At 39.7% G+C, this 16700-nt stretch overlaps 1 protein-coding gene across 3 annotated transcripts in view; it reads left to right on the top strand.

Moving 5' to 3' along the window:
• The window catches only part of PRG4 (proteoglycan 4), a 96540-nt gene that overhangs the window by 62724 nt on the left and 17116 nt on the right, over nt 1–16700 (top strand). For all 3 annotated transcript variants that reach the window (XM_066594704.1, XM_066594703.1, XM_066594702.1), the window contains 3 exons: nt 5984–6091; nt 6733–6861; nt 7001–7402. In XM_066594704.1, coding sequence (XP_066450801.1) covers nt 5984–6091; nt 6733–6861; nt 7001–7402 — 639 coding nt within the window. The remainder of the gene's footprint in view (nt 1–5983; nt 6092–6732; nt 6862–7000; nt 7403–16700) is intronic.

Here is a 16700-nt window from a genome sequence, read left to right as displayed (position 1 = left end):
TGCGTCCAGGTCAGCAGCAACCAGGAAGTACAGAGTGGTTGTATGGCAATTTTAGGTAACGGTAAACCCCCTTTAAGTGAAAATACAAAAAAAAATACTTATAATTATGGGACAGATTTATCAATAAACAATATTTTTCCATCTGACAACCCCTTTACCAAACATTTTACAGATGTGACAACAGTGACAAGGGACTGAAAATAATAGTTTTTTAAACAGGATTTATATTATATCTACAATAAATTGCTGTTATATTTTATGTAAATTATTTGCTTTAGTAATGCTTACGGTTGTTGTTTATAACTCTTTATACAAGGTGGACCACAGAAAAGTAGCCTAACACCACACTCTTATGAAAGCTGGCTAAAAGAAAACTTCTACCCAGTGATTGGCTGCAGCAGTCACATGTCCTGGTCAGCAGCAACCAGAAAGTACAGACTTGTCTCTGTTGCCCATAGCAATCAATCACAGAGCAGCTTTCATTTGACCTCCGTGGTATAAGAAATAAAAGCTGTGCTATAATTGGTTGCTATGTGCAACAAAGACATATTTTCTTTCAGACAGCTTTCAAAAATTATGGCGAGTGGTTCAGCAATTACCTCCGCTGCTTTCTTTAATATCCTAGGATGTAATTCTGCTGGACCTTGAGACCTGAATTCATTTAAGTTAGCTATGTGTTCCCTCATCATCTCTCTGCTTATAGATAGCCTGCATTCTTTTAATCACCCTATAGCAGAGGAAAGATCAGTTGATGTTACATGTACTTTCTGAGAGAAAACAGATACAAAACAAGAATTTAAAAGTTCAGCCTTCCCAACATCATTATTAACCTATTCACCATTTTCATCTTGTAAGCATCCAATAGCATCTTTGACTTTTCTTTTGCTTTTGACATACCCCCAAAATCCTTTTTTATTGCTCTTGGCCTCTGTTGCAAGCCTCAATTCATTATAAGCTTAAGGTTTTCTGACACTTGCCCTACAGTTTTTGCAGACTGCATTATATTCTCCATTAGATATTCCCCCCTCTTTCCATTTGACAAACATATATATTTTTCTTTTTTAACGTGTGCAAGTTCTCTGTTCATCCATCCTGGTCTCTTTAAATGCTTAATATTCTTCCTTTTTTTAGGGATTGTTAACAATTGTGCTTTGAGAATCTAATTTTTCAAAATTTCCCAACCTTCTTGGACATTTCTATCCTTAAGAACATCCAGCCAGTGAAATATTCCTAACCACTTTCTGATTTCTTTAAAATCTGCCTTTCCGACATCCATCCTTCCTTTTTTTATCCAAAATTCAAGGATAACATGATCAGTGCCTCCTAAGGTCGCAGCCACCCTTACTTCCTCAACCATTTCCTCCCTATTGGTAGGGATTAGGTCCAAGGTAGCAGATCCCCTTGTTTTCTCTTCTGCCTTTTGGAAGATAACGTTGTCAACAAGAATGGATAAGAATTTGTTGGACCCATTACTTTTACCTGAGAGAGATTCCCACCAATAGTCTGGATAGTTATACTCTCCCATGATCACTATGTCATACTTTTTTGAGAGCTTGGCCATATGCTGTAGAAAAAGTTTATCAATATCTTCTACTTGTCCAGGCGGCCTATAGTAAATGCCTACAATAGTGTCCTTTCTGTTGTTCTCGCCTTATATTCTTACACAAACAGTTTCTACAGAACTACCATGCTCCGAAGCTCGAATCTCTGTGGAGATGAAGGTTTTCCAAACATACAATGCAATACTGCCTCCACTTTTATTTGTCTGTTTCTTATAAATAAGTTGTATCCTTCAAGCCTTGTATTCCAATCATGTGTATCATTCCATTAAGTTTCCGTGATGCCTATGACATCATATTTCTCTTCCTGTTTTAGGAGCTCCAATTCTCCTTGTTTCCCATGCTCTGTGTATTTGTGTAAAAACATTTTACTTTGTGATCGTTGTCTCTTGATTCTCTACGTTCCTTCTGAATTTTTGTCTTTGTTCTTGCTAGCTGGGATTTTTCCCACAAAGGCTGCTGTAGGGGAAATGTAGTATCGTATGAGGGACATTCAGATGAATCGTCATCCTAGTAATGCCTAATCAAGAATGTGCTGCACAATGTATTTTTCTACTCAGTGAAGTCAATTAAAATGTCATATATGGTATTTGCGGCAAATCTGTCAGTGGGTTTCCCCAATTCCATTGGCCAGTCACATTGTCTAGCTCAGAGAGAATCTTTATTTCCATTGCTGCATAACATAAGTTAATGTCCAACTCAGTTTGTACAATAGCAACATTGTGACTAAGCAAGAGTACTATTCTGCATTACATATACAACCTTAATCTATTCTGTATATACGAACGTAAATGTGTTTTCAGAACCAAATCAAAGAGATCCTGATGGTAAACCAAGAAAACCAAAAACCCCAAAAGAAAAGGATGGTGATGATCCCGAGGATGTAGGAAAGCCTGCTAAAGGTTAGCCTGTCAAATATAAATGTGGAAAAAAAAAAGCATGTAATTTAGCATACTCTTCTCTGTGAGTTGGCTTAGAGCAGGTTCACACTGTGTGAAAGCTCTCCAGTAAGTAAAAATGGTATTCAGATGGAACTACTATGGAATCTGTCATAGCATGCAACGGCATCTTACTCATCATCTCTGGTGCCATGGGTGGGCACAGTCATCTCCTGTGTCTGCATGCTGGGCTTAACCTGATCCATGCCACTCATGCTCTGCTGAGTCCTGGCTGTCTATCTATAGGACGTGTGTGGCCCCTCTTCTAAAAGGGCCAGTATGTGCATTCTAAGCTTGTCCCCCACCCAGTCCCATTCTGTTTCTGCTATATTAAGCATTCTTCTGAAACGGAGGGATGTCTACACAATCAGTCTATAGTTATTGTGACAAAGCTCCTGTAAGTGTGAATCCCAGTTCTGATGCGCGATTATCCTGACCTCTGTGGTCCCTCACCTGGGCTCTACTACACCCAGTTCCATGCCAGCCACCACACTATCGGAACTGTCTGGATGAATAAAGCCTTGGGGACCTTATTCTGCTTACAGGGGTTGAGGGTGGATACTACCACTCCAGATAGCCCAAAGTCAAACTACATCCGCCTACTTGGCAAAACCATTGACTTTATTTGAGGTAACTGGAGTCCAAAGGTGCACACTTTTAACATCGTTTGACCTAGTTTCCATTCATTTCTGTCATTTTTGTGGGGCACAATATTGTAGTCGACTAGATGGACAGAAATGAACAGAAACCAGGTCAATCAAAATAAAGTTTGAACCTTTGGACTCTATTTACCTCATTAAAGTCAATGGATCTGTTGTGGATTCTGTTTGAATAAAGCTTTCAGATGTTCAAATGGATCCCTCTGGCCAGAAAGCTCAACAGAGAACCTTAACACAGTATGAACCTACCCTAAACTAACTCACATTGCTAGATTACTGCTTTTCCCATTTTTATTTGTGCGAACTTCACATAGGTTCAAGATGACTCCTTAAGTTTACCTGCAGTGAATGAAAATGTGCACATGCCTATGGAAATGCAGCGTATTCCACTTTCTTGCACATTTGAGCACCAGGTCGATGTCAATGGGCGGTGTGCCAGTGCACGTGCAATGTGCGAGAAGACACGTGATAGGCTGCATAATGCTGTGTAAAAAGAACACATCTAGAACTCATTAGACAAATTAGCCATTTCAATCAGTACATCTTTGTTTGCGATAAGCAAATACACATGCCTTGTGGGTGGAAAAAGTTTAGCAATAGATGCCAATGTGTGTGAAAAAAGCACTGTTCAGTCAGCAAATATGCTGCGCTTAGATGCAAGCAAATACACATACACTTATGGCTCCTCATCTCCACTGTGTCCCATTGTCGCTCTAAATTTTTAATTTCCAAACTTTCAAAGGTAAGCTGTCCTTTAGAGGGGTTAAGAGCTGATTGCCTCAGGTCTTGCTCCTGGCATGCACGGCAAGCAGTTGATTTTGCCAGTGGAAGCCATAGTCAGCTGGGCATTTTTCCTGCAAAGGCTGCTGCAGGGGAAATGTAATATTGTACGATGGCCATTCAGATAAATGGTCATCCTAGAAATACAAGGACGACTTAAGTCTGGCAGAATAGGAGGTGCTCCTACAGAGCTTCTCTCTATTCTGGCTCATAGAGGGGGGTCCTGGGCAGGGACCCTCATATATGACATCTGTATGTCCTAAACAAGGTTGTGCTGCACTGTGTATTTTTCTACTCCGTGAAGTCAATTATAATGTCATGTATGGTATTTGCTGCAAGTCTGTCAGTGGGGTTTCTCAATTTCATGGGCCATTTGCATTGTCTAGCTCAGCGAGAATCTGCATTTCCATCGTTGCTTAGCATATGTCAATGTCCAACTCAGTTTGCACAATAGCAACATTGTGACTAAGTAATAGTACTATTGTGCATTACATATACAACCTCAATCTATTCTGTATATACGGACGTAAATGTGTTTTCAGAACCAAAGCAAAGAAATCCTGAAGATGATGGTAAACCAAGAAAACCAAAAACCCCAAACGAAAAGGATGGTGATGATCCTGAGGATGTAGGAAAGAATCCTAAAGGTTAGCCTGTCAAATATAAATGTAGAAAAAACACCAGTAATTCAGCATACTCTTCTCTGTGAGTTGGCTTAGAGTAGGTTCAGCTTTACAGTAAGCTTTCTGACAGGGAGTTCCATTTAAATGCCCCAAAATGGTATTCAGATGGAACCACAATGAAACCTGTCATGGCACGCAATTGCAACTTACCTGTGTCTGGTTCCTTGGGCGGGCACTGCCTTCTCCTGTGTCTGTGTGCTGGTCTTCACCTGCGCCATGCCACTCATGCTGTTTTCAGTCCTAGCCATAAGGTGTGCAAGGCGCCTCTTCTTAAAGGACCAGTATATGCATTCTAAACTTGTCCGCCACCCATCCCCATCCTGTTTCTGCTGTAGTAGGCATCCTCTCCATAGGGAGGGTGTGTATACAGTTAGTCTGACCTCAGTGTTCACTCACCTGGGCTCTGATTATTAGACTTTGTTATTGCTCAATGCCTGCCCTGATCATCTGCCTGGACCTCTGTCACTAGTGCTGACCATTACCTGTTTACCTTACCAGTTACACTCCAATTCACATCATCAGGTACTACATCTTGGCCCAATACAGTGTCAGCTGCCACACTATCAGGACTTTCTGGATGATTAACGGCTTGGGGACTCCTCAACAAAAGCCTTATCTCACTTGGAGGGATCAAGGGTGAAAACTAGGTTCCTCAGGTGCTGCCACTCTAAATAACCAAAAGCCAAACCACATCTGTCTATATGGCAAAATGATTGCCTTTAACTAGGTAAATTGAGTCTAAAGATGCAAACTTTTAACAGTGTTTGATCTGGTTTCTATTAATTTCTGTCATTTTTGTGAGACACAATAGTGTAGTCAACTGGATGGCTGGAAATGAACAGAAACCAGGTCAAACAAAGTCCACCTTTGGATTCTATTTACCTCATTAAAATCAGTAGTTTTATTGTGGATACTGTTTGAATAAAGTTTTTGGGTGTTCAAATTGAACCTTCTGGCCAGAAAGCTCAACCGAGAACCTTAACACAGTGTGAACCAACTCCCAAAGCAGGGTATGCTGCATTACTGGTTTTCCACATTTGTATTTGTGTGAACTTCATATAGGTTCAAGATGACTTCTTAGGTTTACTTGCAAGGTATGAAAATGTGCACAGGGGAAAAAACGTGAAGGGGACACAGTAATAAACCAACACTGCATGCCCTTTATTTTTAGCATCGGTGGGGGACCCAATAGTCAGAACCTCCATCGTTCATAAAATGATGGTCTAACCTATCGATAGACCATCACTATCTTATAAGTTGGGAAAAGACGTGTAACAAAACTTATACTCAGTGTTATTGGCTATAATTGCAACGTGAGTTGAGACCTTAAGAACAAATTTATAATGACAAAATTTTTCCACCAGAGCCAACAGAAAATGGAAAAGGGAAGAACCCTAAAAAGAAACCAAAACCGAATCCAAAAGGAATTTTAAAAACAAAAAAGAAGGTTAACTCCGAGGAAGAAAGACAAGGTAATTAATAAAGGGCCACTTCTTTGGGGTTTTTAATAAAGGCACTTTGGAGGAACAACGAGATCATGTTCGGTTACATATTTCACAAAAATGAAGAAATGTACTAGGTTCTCCGCACAGTGGCTTTTTTGCGGCCATGTCCTATTCCTGCCTGTATTACGGACGAGAACCAAGAAATACCAATGCATGTCAGTGTGCACCTCAGTGTAAATTGGGCAACATATGGACTGATATCCGTGCTCTGTCCAATGTGAGTTGTGTCCAGCTTATATTAATGGCTAGTATGCACCTAGTGTTACTGTGAGGTCAATTTGCTACATTATTTGAACTTTAGATATGGGTCCTTGCCCTTATCATAGGGCACAAATACCCTCCATTACTGTGTATTTGAAATAAAGAAGCAGCTGAGTGAGCACATCCATCCGTTTCTGTATCTCCTATTCACTATAATGGAGGGCGACAGGGCAAATGGAAGAAAGAAGGCAGGGACAACGAGGTGAGCAACTGGGCTACCAACAACTGTTCTGTTATGTCAAAATGATGATGATTCAGGTGATGTAAGATTGCAATAAGCTGGTTGCAATTCATAGAATACATATAACGAATCGTCTAACTTATTTTATTTAACTCCTCATTTTTAGAAACTATAGAGAGCGAGCACTCAAGTTCTTCCCAGTCATCAAGCTCACACAGTAGAAGTAAATCATCTACCAGAAGGTTAAAAGGAAAAAACAAGAAAAACGTTACAGACAAAAAAAAGAAGTTTCCTGGTAAGATTACATTGTGGTAATCCACAATTACTGTTTCTGTAATTTTGATAACTATACAATGAGCAATGCATATGCATTTTTTCTAAGTAGATGATGCTAAATGCATATAATAACATATTATTTATTTTCTTTTTAAAAGAAGAACCAGAAGATCCATTAATGCCCCCAAAGCGAAAAAAAGAGCCCTTTTCAACCCCTGTACCCACATTTAACTATGAAGGCTCTGGAGATGACGGCAGTGGAATGGACTTTCTGCCCACAACTACATCACCAACAACTTTGATGGTCAACTCAACAACTACAGCATCACAGACTACGATGAAAACAAATCAAACTACAGAAACAGTGAAACCATCAAAGTCACCAACGCAAAAACCTAACGTAACTTCAGACAAGATGGAGACTAGTACACCCAAAGTTCTACCAACTACAAAGGGACCTGAAAAAACTACATCTGTGATGAATGCCTCCACTCAAAGTCCAACACCCACAGATAAAACCACAGGAAAAAGCACGTCAACAGAAGCACCACTTCAACAAAGTAAGAGTATTAAACATACAACTGCAATTAATGATTTGGAAGCACCAATTATTGTAATGCATAATACTGTAGCTGGAAACATAAATGATAAGACCTCAGTGCCATCACAAGACGATGGATCCACTGTGAAACGGCTGGAGATTGATGTTATAGGCAAAGACGTAACTAGTTTTGTGAATCCTCTAAGGTTGATGGAGATGGTTACAACAGAAACAGCGGATGGTAAAAACGGTATAGAAAGCCCATTGACTCCAGGAATTACACCAATTAAAACAAATAGTTTATCAACCTATGAAACATCGCAATATCCTATAAGCAAATCTAAAACTGCAAAATCAACAGTAAGAAGATCCACAGTTGTTAAAAGCACGGACAATATAGTGTCCGAAAAAGACAATACAAAAGATATAAAAACAACTATGGAAGATATGAGAACATTTGCAGAAACGACTGGACCAAGAGTGAATCAACTACTGATCAGTCTTGAAGCCACATCACCACCCATAAAAACTTTAGACAATGAACATTTCTTAAGTACATCAGTGTTAGAGGAAATACGTAGGACTGAACATTTCCAAACTTTAGCTGAAACACAAGCTATAGAAGAAGGCTCACATGATTTACCGCCTGCTACCGTTGACGCAAAAGCAGCAAATTCACATGATTTCAAATCAACTACAGACTATGCTACTAATCGATTGCTGGTCTCTGCTAGTGCCTCTAATATCAACCGCTTCAATGATGAGTCTTCACCAGCTCATTCTAGAGTTACTAAAGATATCAGTACTGAAAGCTCATGGACAGGATCGAAGGACAGAATAATTACTACAGAAATAATTGCAAATAATATTTTAAGTACATTGGTAACAACTCAGCCAAGTGAAGATCCCAAAACTGAAACAGACAAAAATACCCATAGAGAGAAAAAGATAAGCACGCCAGATACACTGGATACTGTAGGAATATTTCCAACTGAGCAACCAACTATTCCCGAAGCTCAAGTTGTTACTGAAAAGCCAAATGCATCACAGTCAATAGGAGAAATATTAGATGACACTATAAAGTCGATGAATACCGCTGCTGGTATTGCACCACCATCAATAGTCACTGAGTCTGAAAGCCTCAGCAAGACCAAAGCAGAAAAAATTTCAACCAGTGCAAGCTCAGAGCGATCTAGCCAAACAACAGCGGTGACGCACTTACCAACAGAGAGGGGACTACAGTCAACACTTGACACATTGAGGGAAAAACAAACATCAGTTGATGCAACATCCATGCAAACTACATCAACACAAAGTACAGGTCAAACTGTAGCAACACATACTACTAAGGGAACCGCCACTGACATTGTTAAAAGTATAGGTCCAACAGAGCCTAAGACCAGATCTGACATGGTTATACTTAAAAACACAAGACTGAGCAGGTCAGTAAATCAAGCATCTAATTCAAGTCAGACCAATAGCATGACAACAGAAAGTAAACCTTTAACAGAAGTTATTACATACCCTGTAGGAACACTTACCACTAGCACAATAAAAGTCATAGAATCTACGGAGAGAACCGGAACCCAAACATTACTAACACCCATAACAGGCATTCTTAAAGCTACTTCATTAAATGCAGCTAGTCAGGTTCCTGACAGAGATGACGTTAAGATGACGACATATTCTACTAAATTAACTACTGAACCACAAAATAAAGAAACCACAAATAAGAACCCCAACCCAACTAGTGTAAATAATGCAGACCCAACTACTAAAAAGACAGTAACAAGTAGTAACATGGCAATCGTCACCAGTTCTGCGAAAGCTGAAAAAAGTACAGCTCCATCCCATAGCAGTCCGCTTCCAATGGAGATAAGTACACCAAATCAAGAGGTTAGTAAAAGTACACAAGGAACTAGTACACATTCCCCAATTACCACAAGATCTAAAGATGTCACAGCTTCACCAGATGTGAAACCTACTAGCACAATATATAAGACCACAGACAAACAAGAAAGCACCCCATTAACTGCAGCAGCAAACACAGAACAACTCACAACACAAAGTAAATCACCCAAGCCTACAAGTGTCCAAGTAATGGAAGAAACAAAGTCAACAGTAGAGAATACCACACCCACCAAAACTACAAAAGCTTTGCCTAAAACTACAGAAATAGATAATATAACAGATTTACGTGTTACTGTAAAGGGAACTAATGAAAACCCAACCACTTCCATGCTCTCAACCATAGTACAACGTTGGGTGTCAACAGTAGGCAGCAAGGAATCTTTCACCATAGCAAAAACTGATCCCACACATACATCTAAAGACAATATAATAACATCTAGCACGGCACAAACAATTACACTGCAGACCAGAGACATCACTAAACAACAAACCACAGAAGACATACGGTCCACAGATACAGTCCCCAATAAGACAACTGTAAGAGATTTATCCACAACAGCTAAAACAACAGAAATAGGAAAAGGCACCACAGCAACATCAAGTGATAGCAGCCATGAGCCATCTCTTATTACTACTGCTACAACAAACACCAATAACATTCACAGTATGACAACAGAAAGTAAATCTTTACCAGAAGCTGGTACAAACCCAATGGGAACCCTTCCCACTGACTTGACCAAAGCGGTAAAGTCTACGGAGAGAACAAGCACCGAAGCATTACTAACACCTTCCGTAACTGAGACTCTTAAAAATATGTTATCAACTACAGCTAGTGAAGTTCCTGACAAAAATGAAGTTAAGTTGACAACATTTTCTACTGAATTAAGTACTGAAACACAAATGAGACAAACTACAAATAAGATTCCTAGCCCTACTAGTATAAATAATTCAGATCCAACTACTGAAAAGACAATAGTCACTAGTTCTGCGGAAGCTGAAACAAGTACAGCACCATCCAACAGCAGTCCGCTTCCAATGGAGCTAAGTACAATTGTAACACCAATGAAAGAAGCTAATGAAAACACACAAGGAACTAATACACATTCCCCAATCCCCACAAGGTCTGAAGAAGTCACAGCTTCACCAGATGTGAAACCTACTGGCACTATATACAAGACTACAGATATACAAGAAAGCACCCCATTAACTGGCACAACAAATGCTGAAAAGCTCTCCACACAAAATAATTCACCCCAACCTACAAGCGTAGAAGTAATGGAAGGAACAAAGTCAACAGTAGAAAACACAACACCCACCAAAACTACAAAAGATTTGTCTAAAGCTACAGAAGTAGATAATATAACCGATTTACAATTTACTGTAAAGGGAACTAATGAAAACCCAACCACTTCCATGCTCTCAACCGTAGCAGAAGGTCAATTGTCTACAGTAGAGAGTAAGGAATCTTTCTCCGTAGGGAGGACTGATTCTACGCATACATCTGAAGACAATATAAAAACATCTAACACGGCACAAACAATTACAATGCAGACCAGAGACATCACTAAACAACAAACCACAGAAGACATACAGTTCACAGATACAGTTCCCAGTAAGACAACTGTAATAGATTTATCCACAACAGCTGAAACTACAGAAAAAGGAAAAGGCACCACAGCAACATCAAGTGATAGCAGCAATGAGCCATCTCTTGTTACTACTGCTACAACAAACACCAATGACATTCACAGTATGACAACAGAGAGTAAATCTTTAACAGAAGTTGGTACAAACTCCATGGGAACCCTTCCCACTGACTTGACCAAAGCGGTAGAATCTACGGAGAGAACAAGCACCGAAGCATTACTAACACCTTCTGTAACAGACACTCTTAAAAATACTGTATCAGCTTCGGCTAGTGAGGTTCCCGACAGAGATGAAGTTAAGATGACTATGACAACATTCTCTACTGATTTAAGTACTGAATCACAAACTGGACAAACTACAAATAAGATTCCCAGTCCTACAAGTACAAATAATGCAGATCCAACTACTGAAAAGACAATAACAAGTAGTAACACTGCAACAGACACCAGTTCTGCGGAAGCTGAAAAAAGTACAGCTCCATCCCACAGCAGTCCACTTCCAATGGAGTTAAGTACACCTGTAACACCATTAGAAGAAGCTAATGAAAACACACAAGGAACTAGTACACATTCCCCAATTCCCACAAGGTCTGAAGATGTCACAGCTTCAACAGATGTGAAACCTACTGGCACTGTATATAAGACTACAGACATACAACAAAGCACCCCATTAACTGGCACAGCAAACACAGAACAGCCCCCTACACAAAATAATTCACCCCAACCTACAAGTGTAGAAGTAATGGAAGGAACAACGTCAACAGTAGAAAACACAACTCCCACCAAAACTATTGAGGATTTGTCTAAAGCTACAGAAGTAGATAAAATAACTGATTTACAATTTACTGTAACGGAAACTAATGAAAACCCCACCACTTCCATGCTCTCAACCGTAGCAGAAGGTCAGTTATCTACAGTAGAGAGTAAGGAATCTTTCTCCATAGGGAGAACTGATCCCACACATACATCTGAAGACAATATAATAACATCAAACACGGCACAAACAATCACATTGCAGACCAGAGATATCACTAACCAACAAACCACAGAAGACATACAGTCCACAGATACAGTCCCCAGTAAGACAACTGTAATAGATTTATCCTCAACAGCTGAAACTCCTAAAAATACTTTACCATCTTCAGCTAGTGAGGTTCCCGACAGAGATGAAGTTAAGATGTCTACGACAACATACTCTACTGAATTAAGTACTAAACTACAAACTGGGCAAACTACAGATAAGATTCCCAGTCCTACAAGTACAAATAATGCAGATCCAACTACTGAAGAGACAATAACAAGTAGTAACACTGCAACAGACACCAGTTCTGGGGAAGCTGAAAAAAGTACAGCTCCATCCCACAGCAGTCCAATTCCAATGGAGTTGAGTACACTTGTAACACCAAGGTCTGAAGATGTCACAGCTTCACAAGATGTGAAACCTACTGGCACTGTATATAAGACTACAGACATACAAGAAAGCACCCCATTAACTGGCACAGCAAACACAGAACAGCCCACTACACAAAATAATTCGCCTCAACCTACAAGTGTAGAAGTAATGAAAGGAACAATGTCAACAGTAGAAAACACAACACCCACCAAAACTATTGAAGATTTGTCTAAAGCTACAGAAGTAGTTAATTTAACAGACTTACAATTTACTGTAAAGGGAACTAATGAAAACCCAACTACTTCCATGCTCTCAACCGTAGCAGAAGATCAGTTGTCTACAGTAGAGAGTAAGGAATCTTTCTCCGTAGGAAGAACTGATTCTACACATACATCTGAAGACAATATAATAACATCCAACACGGCACAAACAATCACATTGCAGACCAGAGACATCACTAAACAAACCACAGAAGACATACAGTCAACAGATACACTCCCCAGTAAGACAACTGTAATAGATTTATCCACAACAGCTGAAACTACAGAAACAAGAAAAGGCACCACAGCAACATCAAGTGATAGCAGCCATGAGCCATCTCTTGTTACTACTGCTACAACAAACACCAATGACATTCACAGTATGACAACAGAGAGTAAATCTTTAACAGAAGTTGGTACAAACTCCATGGGAACCCTTCCCACTGACTTGACCAAAGCGGTAGACTCTACGGAGAGAACAAGCACCGAAGCATTACTAACACCTTCTGTAACAGACACTCTTAAAAATATTGTATCAGCTTCGGCTAGTGAGGTTCCCGACAGAGATGAAGTTAAGATGACTATGACAACATTCTCTACTGATTTAAGTACTGAATCACAAACTGGACAAACTACAGATATGATTCCGAGTCCTACAAGTACAAATAATGCAGATCCAACTACTGAAAAGACAATAACAAGTAGTAACACTGCAACAGACACCAGTTCTGGGGAAGCTGAAAAAAGTACAGCTCCATCCCACAGCAGTCCACTTCCAATGGAGTTAAGTACACCTGTAACACCATTGGAAGAAGCTAATGAAAACACACAAGGAACTAGTACACATTCCCCAATTCCCACAAGGTCTGAAGATGTCACAGCTTCAACAGATGTGAAACCTACTGGCACTGTATATAAGACTACAGACATACAACAAAGCACCCCATTAACTGGCACAGCAAACACAGAACAGCCCCTTACACAAAATAATTCACCCCAACCTACAAGTGTAGAAGTAATGGAAGGAACAACGTCAACAGTAGAAAATACAACACCCACCAAAACTATTGAGGATTTGTCTAAAGCTACAGAAGTAGATAAAATAACTGATTCACAATTTACCGTAACGGGAACTAATGAAAACCCAACTACTTCCATGCTCTCAACCGTAGCAGAAGGTCAGTTGTCCACAGTACAGAGTAAGGAATCTTTCTCCATAGGGAGAACTGATCCCACACATACATCTGAAGACAATATAATAACATCTAACACGGCACAAACAATTACAATGCAGACCAGAGATATCACTAACCAACAAACCACAGAAGACATACAGTCCACAGATACAGTCCGCAGTAAGACAACTGTAATAGATTTATCCGCAACAGCTGAAACACTTAAAAATACTTTATCATCTTCAGCTAGTGAGGTTCCCGACAGAGAGGAAGTTAACATGACTACAACAAAATACTCTACTGATTTAAGTACTGAACTACAAACTGGGCAAACTACAGCTAAGATTCCCAGTCCTACAAGTACAAATAATGCAGATCCAACTACTGATGAGACAATAACAAGTAGTAACACTGCAACAGACACCAGTTCTGGGGAAGCTGAAAAAGGTACAGCTTCATCCCACAGCAGTCCACTTCCAATGGAGTTAAGTACACTTCAAACACCAATGGAAGGAGCTACTGAAAACACACAAGGAACTAGTACACATTCCTTAATCCCCACAAGGTCTGAAGATGTCACAGCTTCAACAGATGAGAAACCTACTGGCACTATATATAAGACTACAGATATACAAGAAAGCACCCCATTACCTGGCACAGCAAACACAGAACAGCCCCCTACACAAAATAATTCCCCCCAACCTACAAGTGTAGATGTAATGGAAGGAACAAAGTCAACAGTAGAAAACACAACTCCCACCAAAACTATTGAAGATTTGTCTAAAGCTACAGAAGTAGATAATATAACTGATTTACAATTTACCATAACGGGAACTAATGAAAACCCAACCACTTCCATGCTCTCAACCGTAGCAGAAGGTCAGTTATCTACAGTAGAGAGTACGGAATCTTTCTCTGTAGGAAGAACTGATTCTACACATACATCTGAAGACAATATAATAACATCTAACACGGCACAAACAATCACATTGCAGACCAGAGATATCACTAACCAACAAACCACAGAAGACATACAGTCCACAGATACAGTCCCCAGTAAAACAACTGTAATTGATTTATCCGCAACTGCTGTAACAGACATTCTTCAAAATACTTTATCATCTTCAGCTAGTGAGGTTCCCGATAGAGATGAAGTTAAGATGACTACAACACACTCTACTGATTTAAGTACTGAACTACAAACTGGGCAAACTACAGATATGATTCCGAGTCCTACAAGTACAAATAATGCAGATCCAACTACTGAAGAGACAATAACAAGTAGTAACACTGCAACAGACACCAGTTCTGGGGAAGCTGAAAAAAGTACAGCTCCATCCCACAGCAGTCCGCTTCCAAGGGAGTTAAGTACACTTCAAACACCAATGGAAGGAGCTACTGAAAACACACAAGGAACTAGTACACATTCCTTAATCCCCACAAGGTCTGAAGATGTCACAGCTTCACCAGATATGAAACCTACTGGCACTATATATAAGACTACAGATATACAAGAAAACACCCCATTAACTGGCACAGCAAACACAGAACAGCCCCCTACACAAAATAATTCGCCTCAACCTACAAGTAAAGAAGTAATGGAAGGAACAATGTCAACAGTAGAAAACACAACTCCCACCAAAACTATTGATGATTTGTCTAAAGCTACAGAAGTAGATAATATAACCGATTTACAATTTACTGTAAAGGGAACTAATGAAAACCCAACCACCTCCATGCTCTCAACTGTAGCAGAAAGTCAGTTGTCTACAGTAGAGAGTACGGAATCTTTCTCCGTAGGAAGAACTGATCCCACACATACATCTGAAGACAATATAATAACATCTAACACGGCACAAACAATCACATTGCAGACCAGAGATATCACTAACCAACAAACAACAACAACAACAAACACAGAAGACATACAGTCCACAGATACACTCCCCAGTAAGACAACTGTAATAGATTTATCCGCAACAGCTGAAACTACAGAAACAGGAAAAGGCACCACAGCAACATCAAGTGATAGCAGCCATGAGTCATCTCTTGTTACTACTGCTACAACAAAGACCAACAGTATGACTGTTGCATCTGATGTAGTTACAGTTTTAGAAAGTAAAACAACAAATGACGGAAAGACAGAGAGAATGGATGAAACCTCTCAAATGCCAAAAGATCAAACATCACCTGTTACAATGGAGATGGAAAGTTTGGCTGGCACCACCATGCAATCTCCATTGCTATCAGACACTACAGAGGACCATCATGATGGCTCTACACCCTTTACTTTATCAAATGATTTAAAAACACATCCATTGTCAACAGTATCTACAGAAGAGGGAACATCAGATAATCCTACAGTATCACCTACTAGTGATAAGGATTATGATAATCCAACAGATCCTAGTGAGACAGGGAAGAGCACAGTGCCAGATGACAGAGTAACATCCAGTGTAACAATGCTGGCAATGCTTAGTTCCACAGATAGGTCTAAAGAAATCACATCAATTAATGTAGAAGAGCAACCTTCTGTAACGCAAGTGGTTGAATTGCATGAAGCAACTAGCACAAAGTTACCATCCTCTGATGAAATATTCCAAACGGTCACCAATAGGAATGTCATAATTTCCACTGAAAATGTAGGTTTCATTGAGATCTCAACAGTTACAGAACCAAACAAAACTAATATGCCACATCAAACAACACATGATGCGGCAGTCGAAAACACACAAGAAACAGTAGACTTCTCTTCAGTAAAAACATTAATTCCTTCTATAAGACCCACTGACGACCAATTAACAGCTACTACTGACAGTATGACATTTAGAACACTAACCACTACAATACCTGACTTGGTTAGCAAGGCAGAAGAACCTAAAACTAGTATATACACCATAGTTTCGAGTGAACCCACTTTTACTACTGAGGG

Source organism: Eleutherodactylus coqui, chromosome 3, assembly GCF_035609145.1.
Source record: "Eleutherodactylus coqui strain aEleCoq1 chromosome 3, aEleCoq1.hap1, whole genome shotgun sequence".
Classification (NCBI taxonomy): Eukaryota; Metazoa; Chordata; class Amphibia; order Anura; family Eleutherodactylidae; genus Eleutherodactylus; species Eleutherodactylus coqui.
Note: the sequence above shows the minus strand (reverse complement) of the source record. Positions and strands in the feature narration are given on the sequence as shown.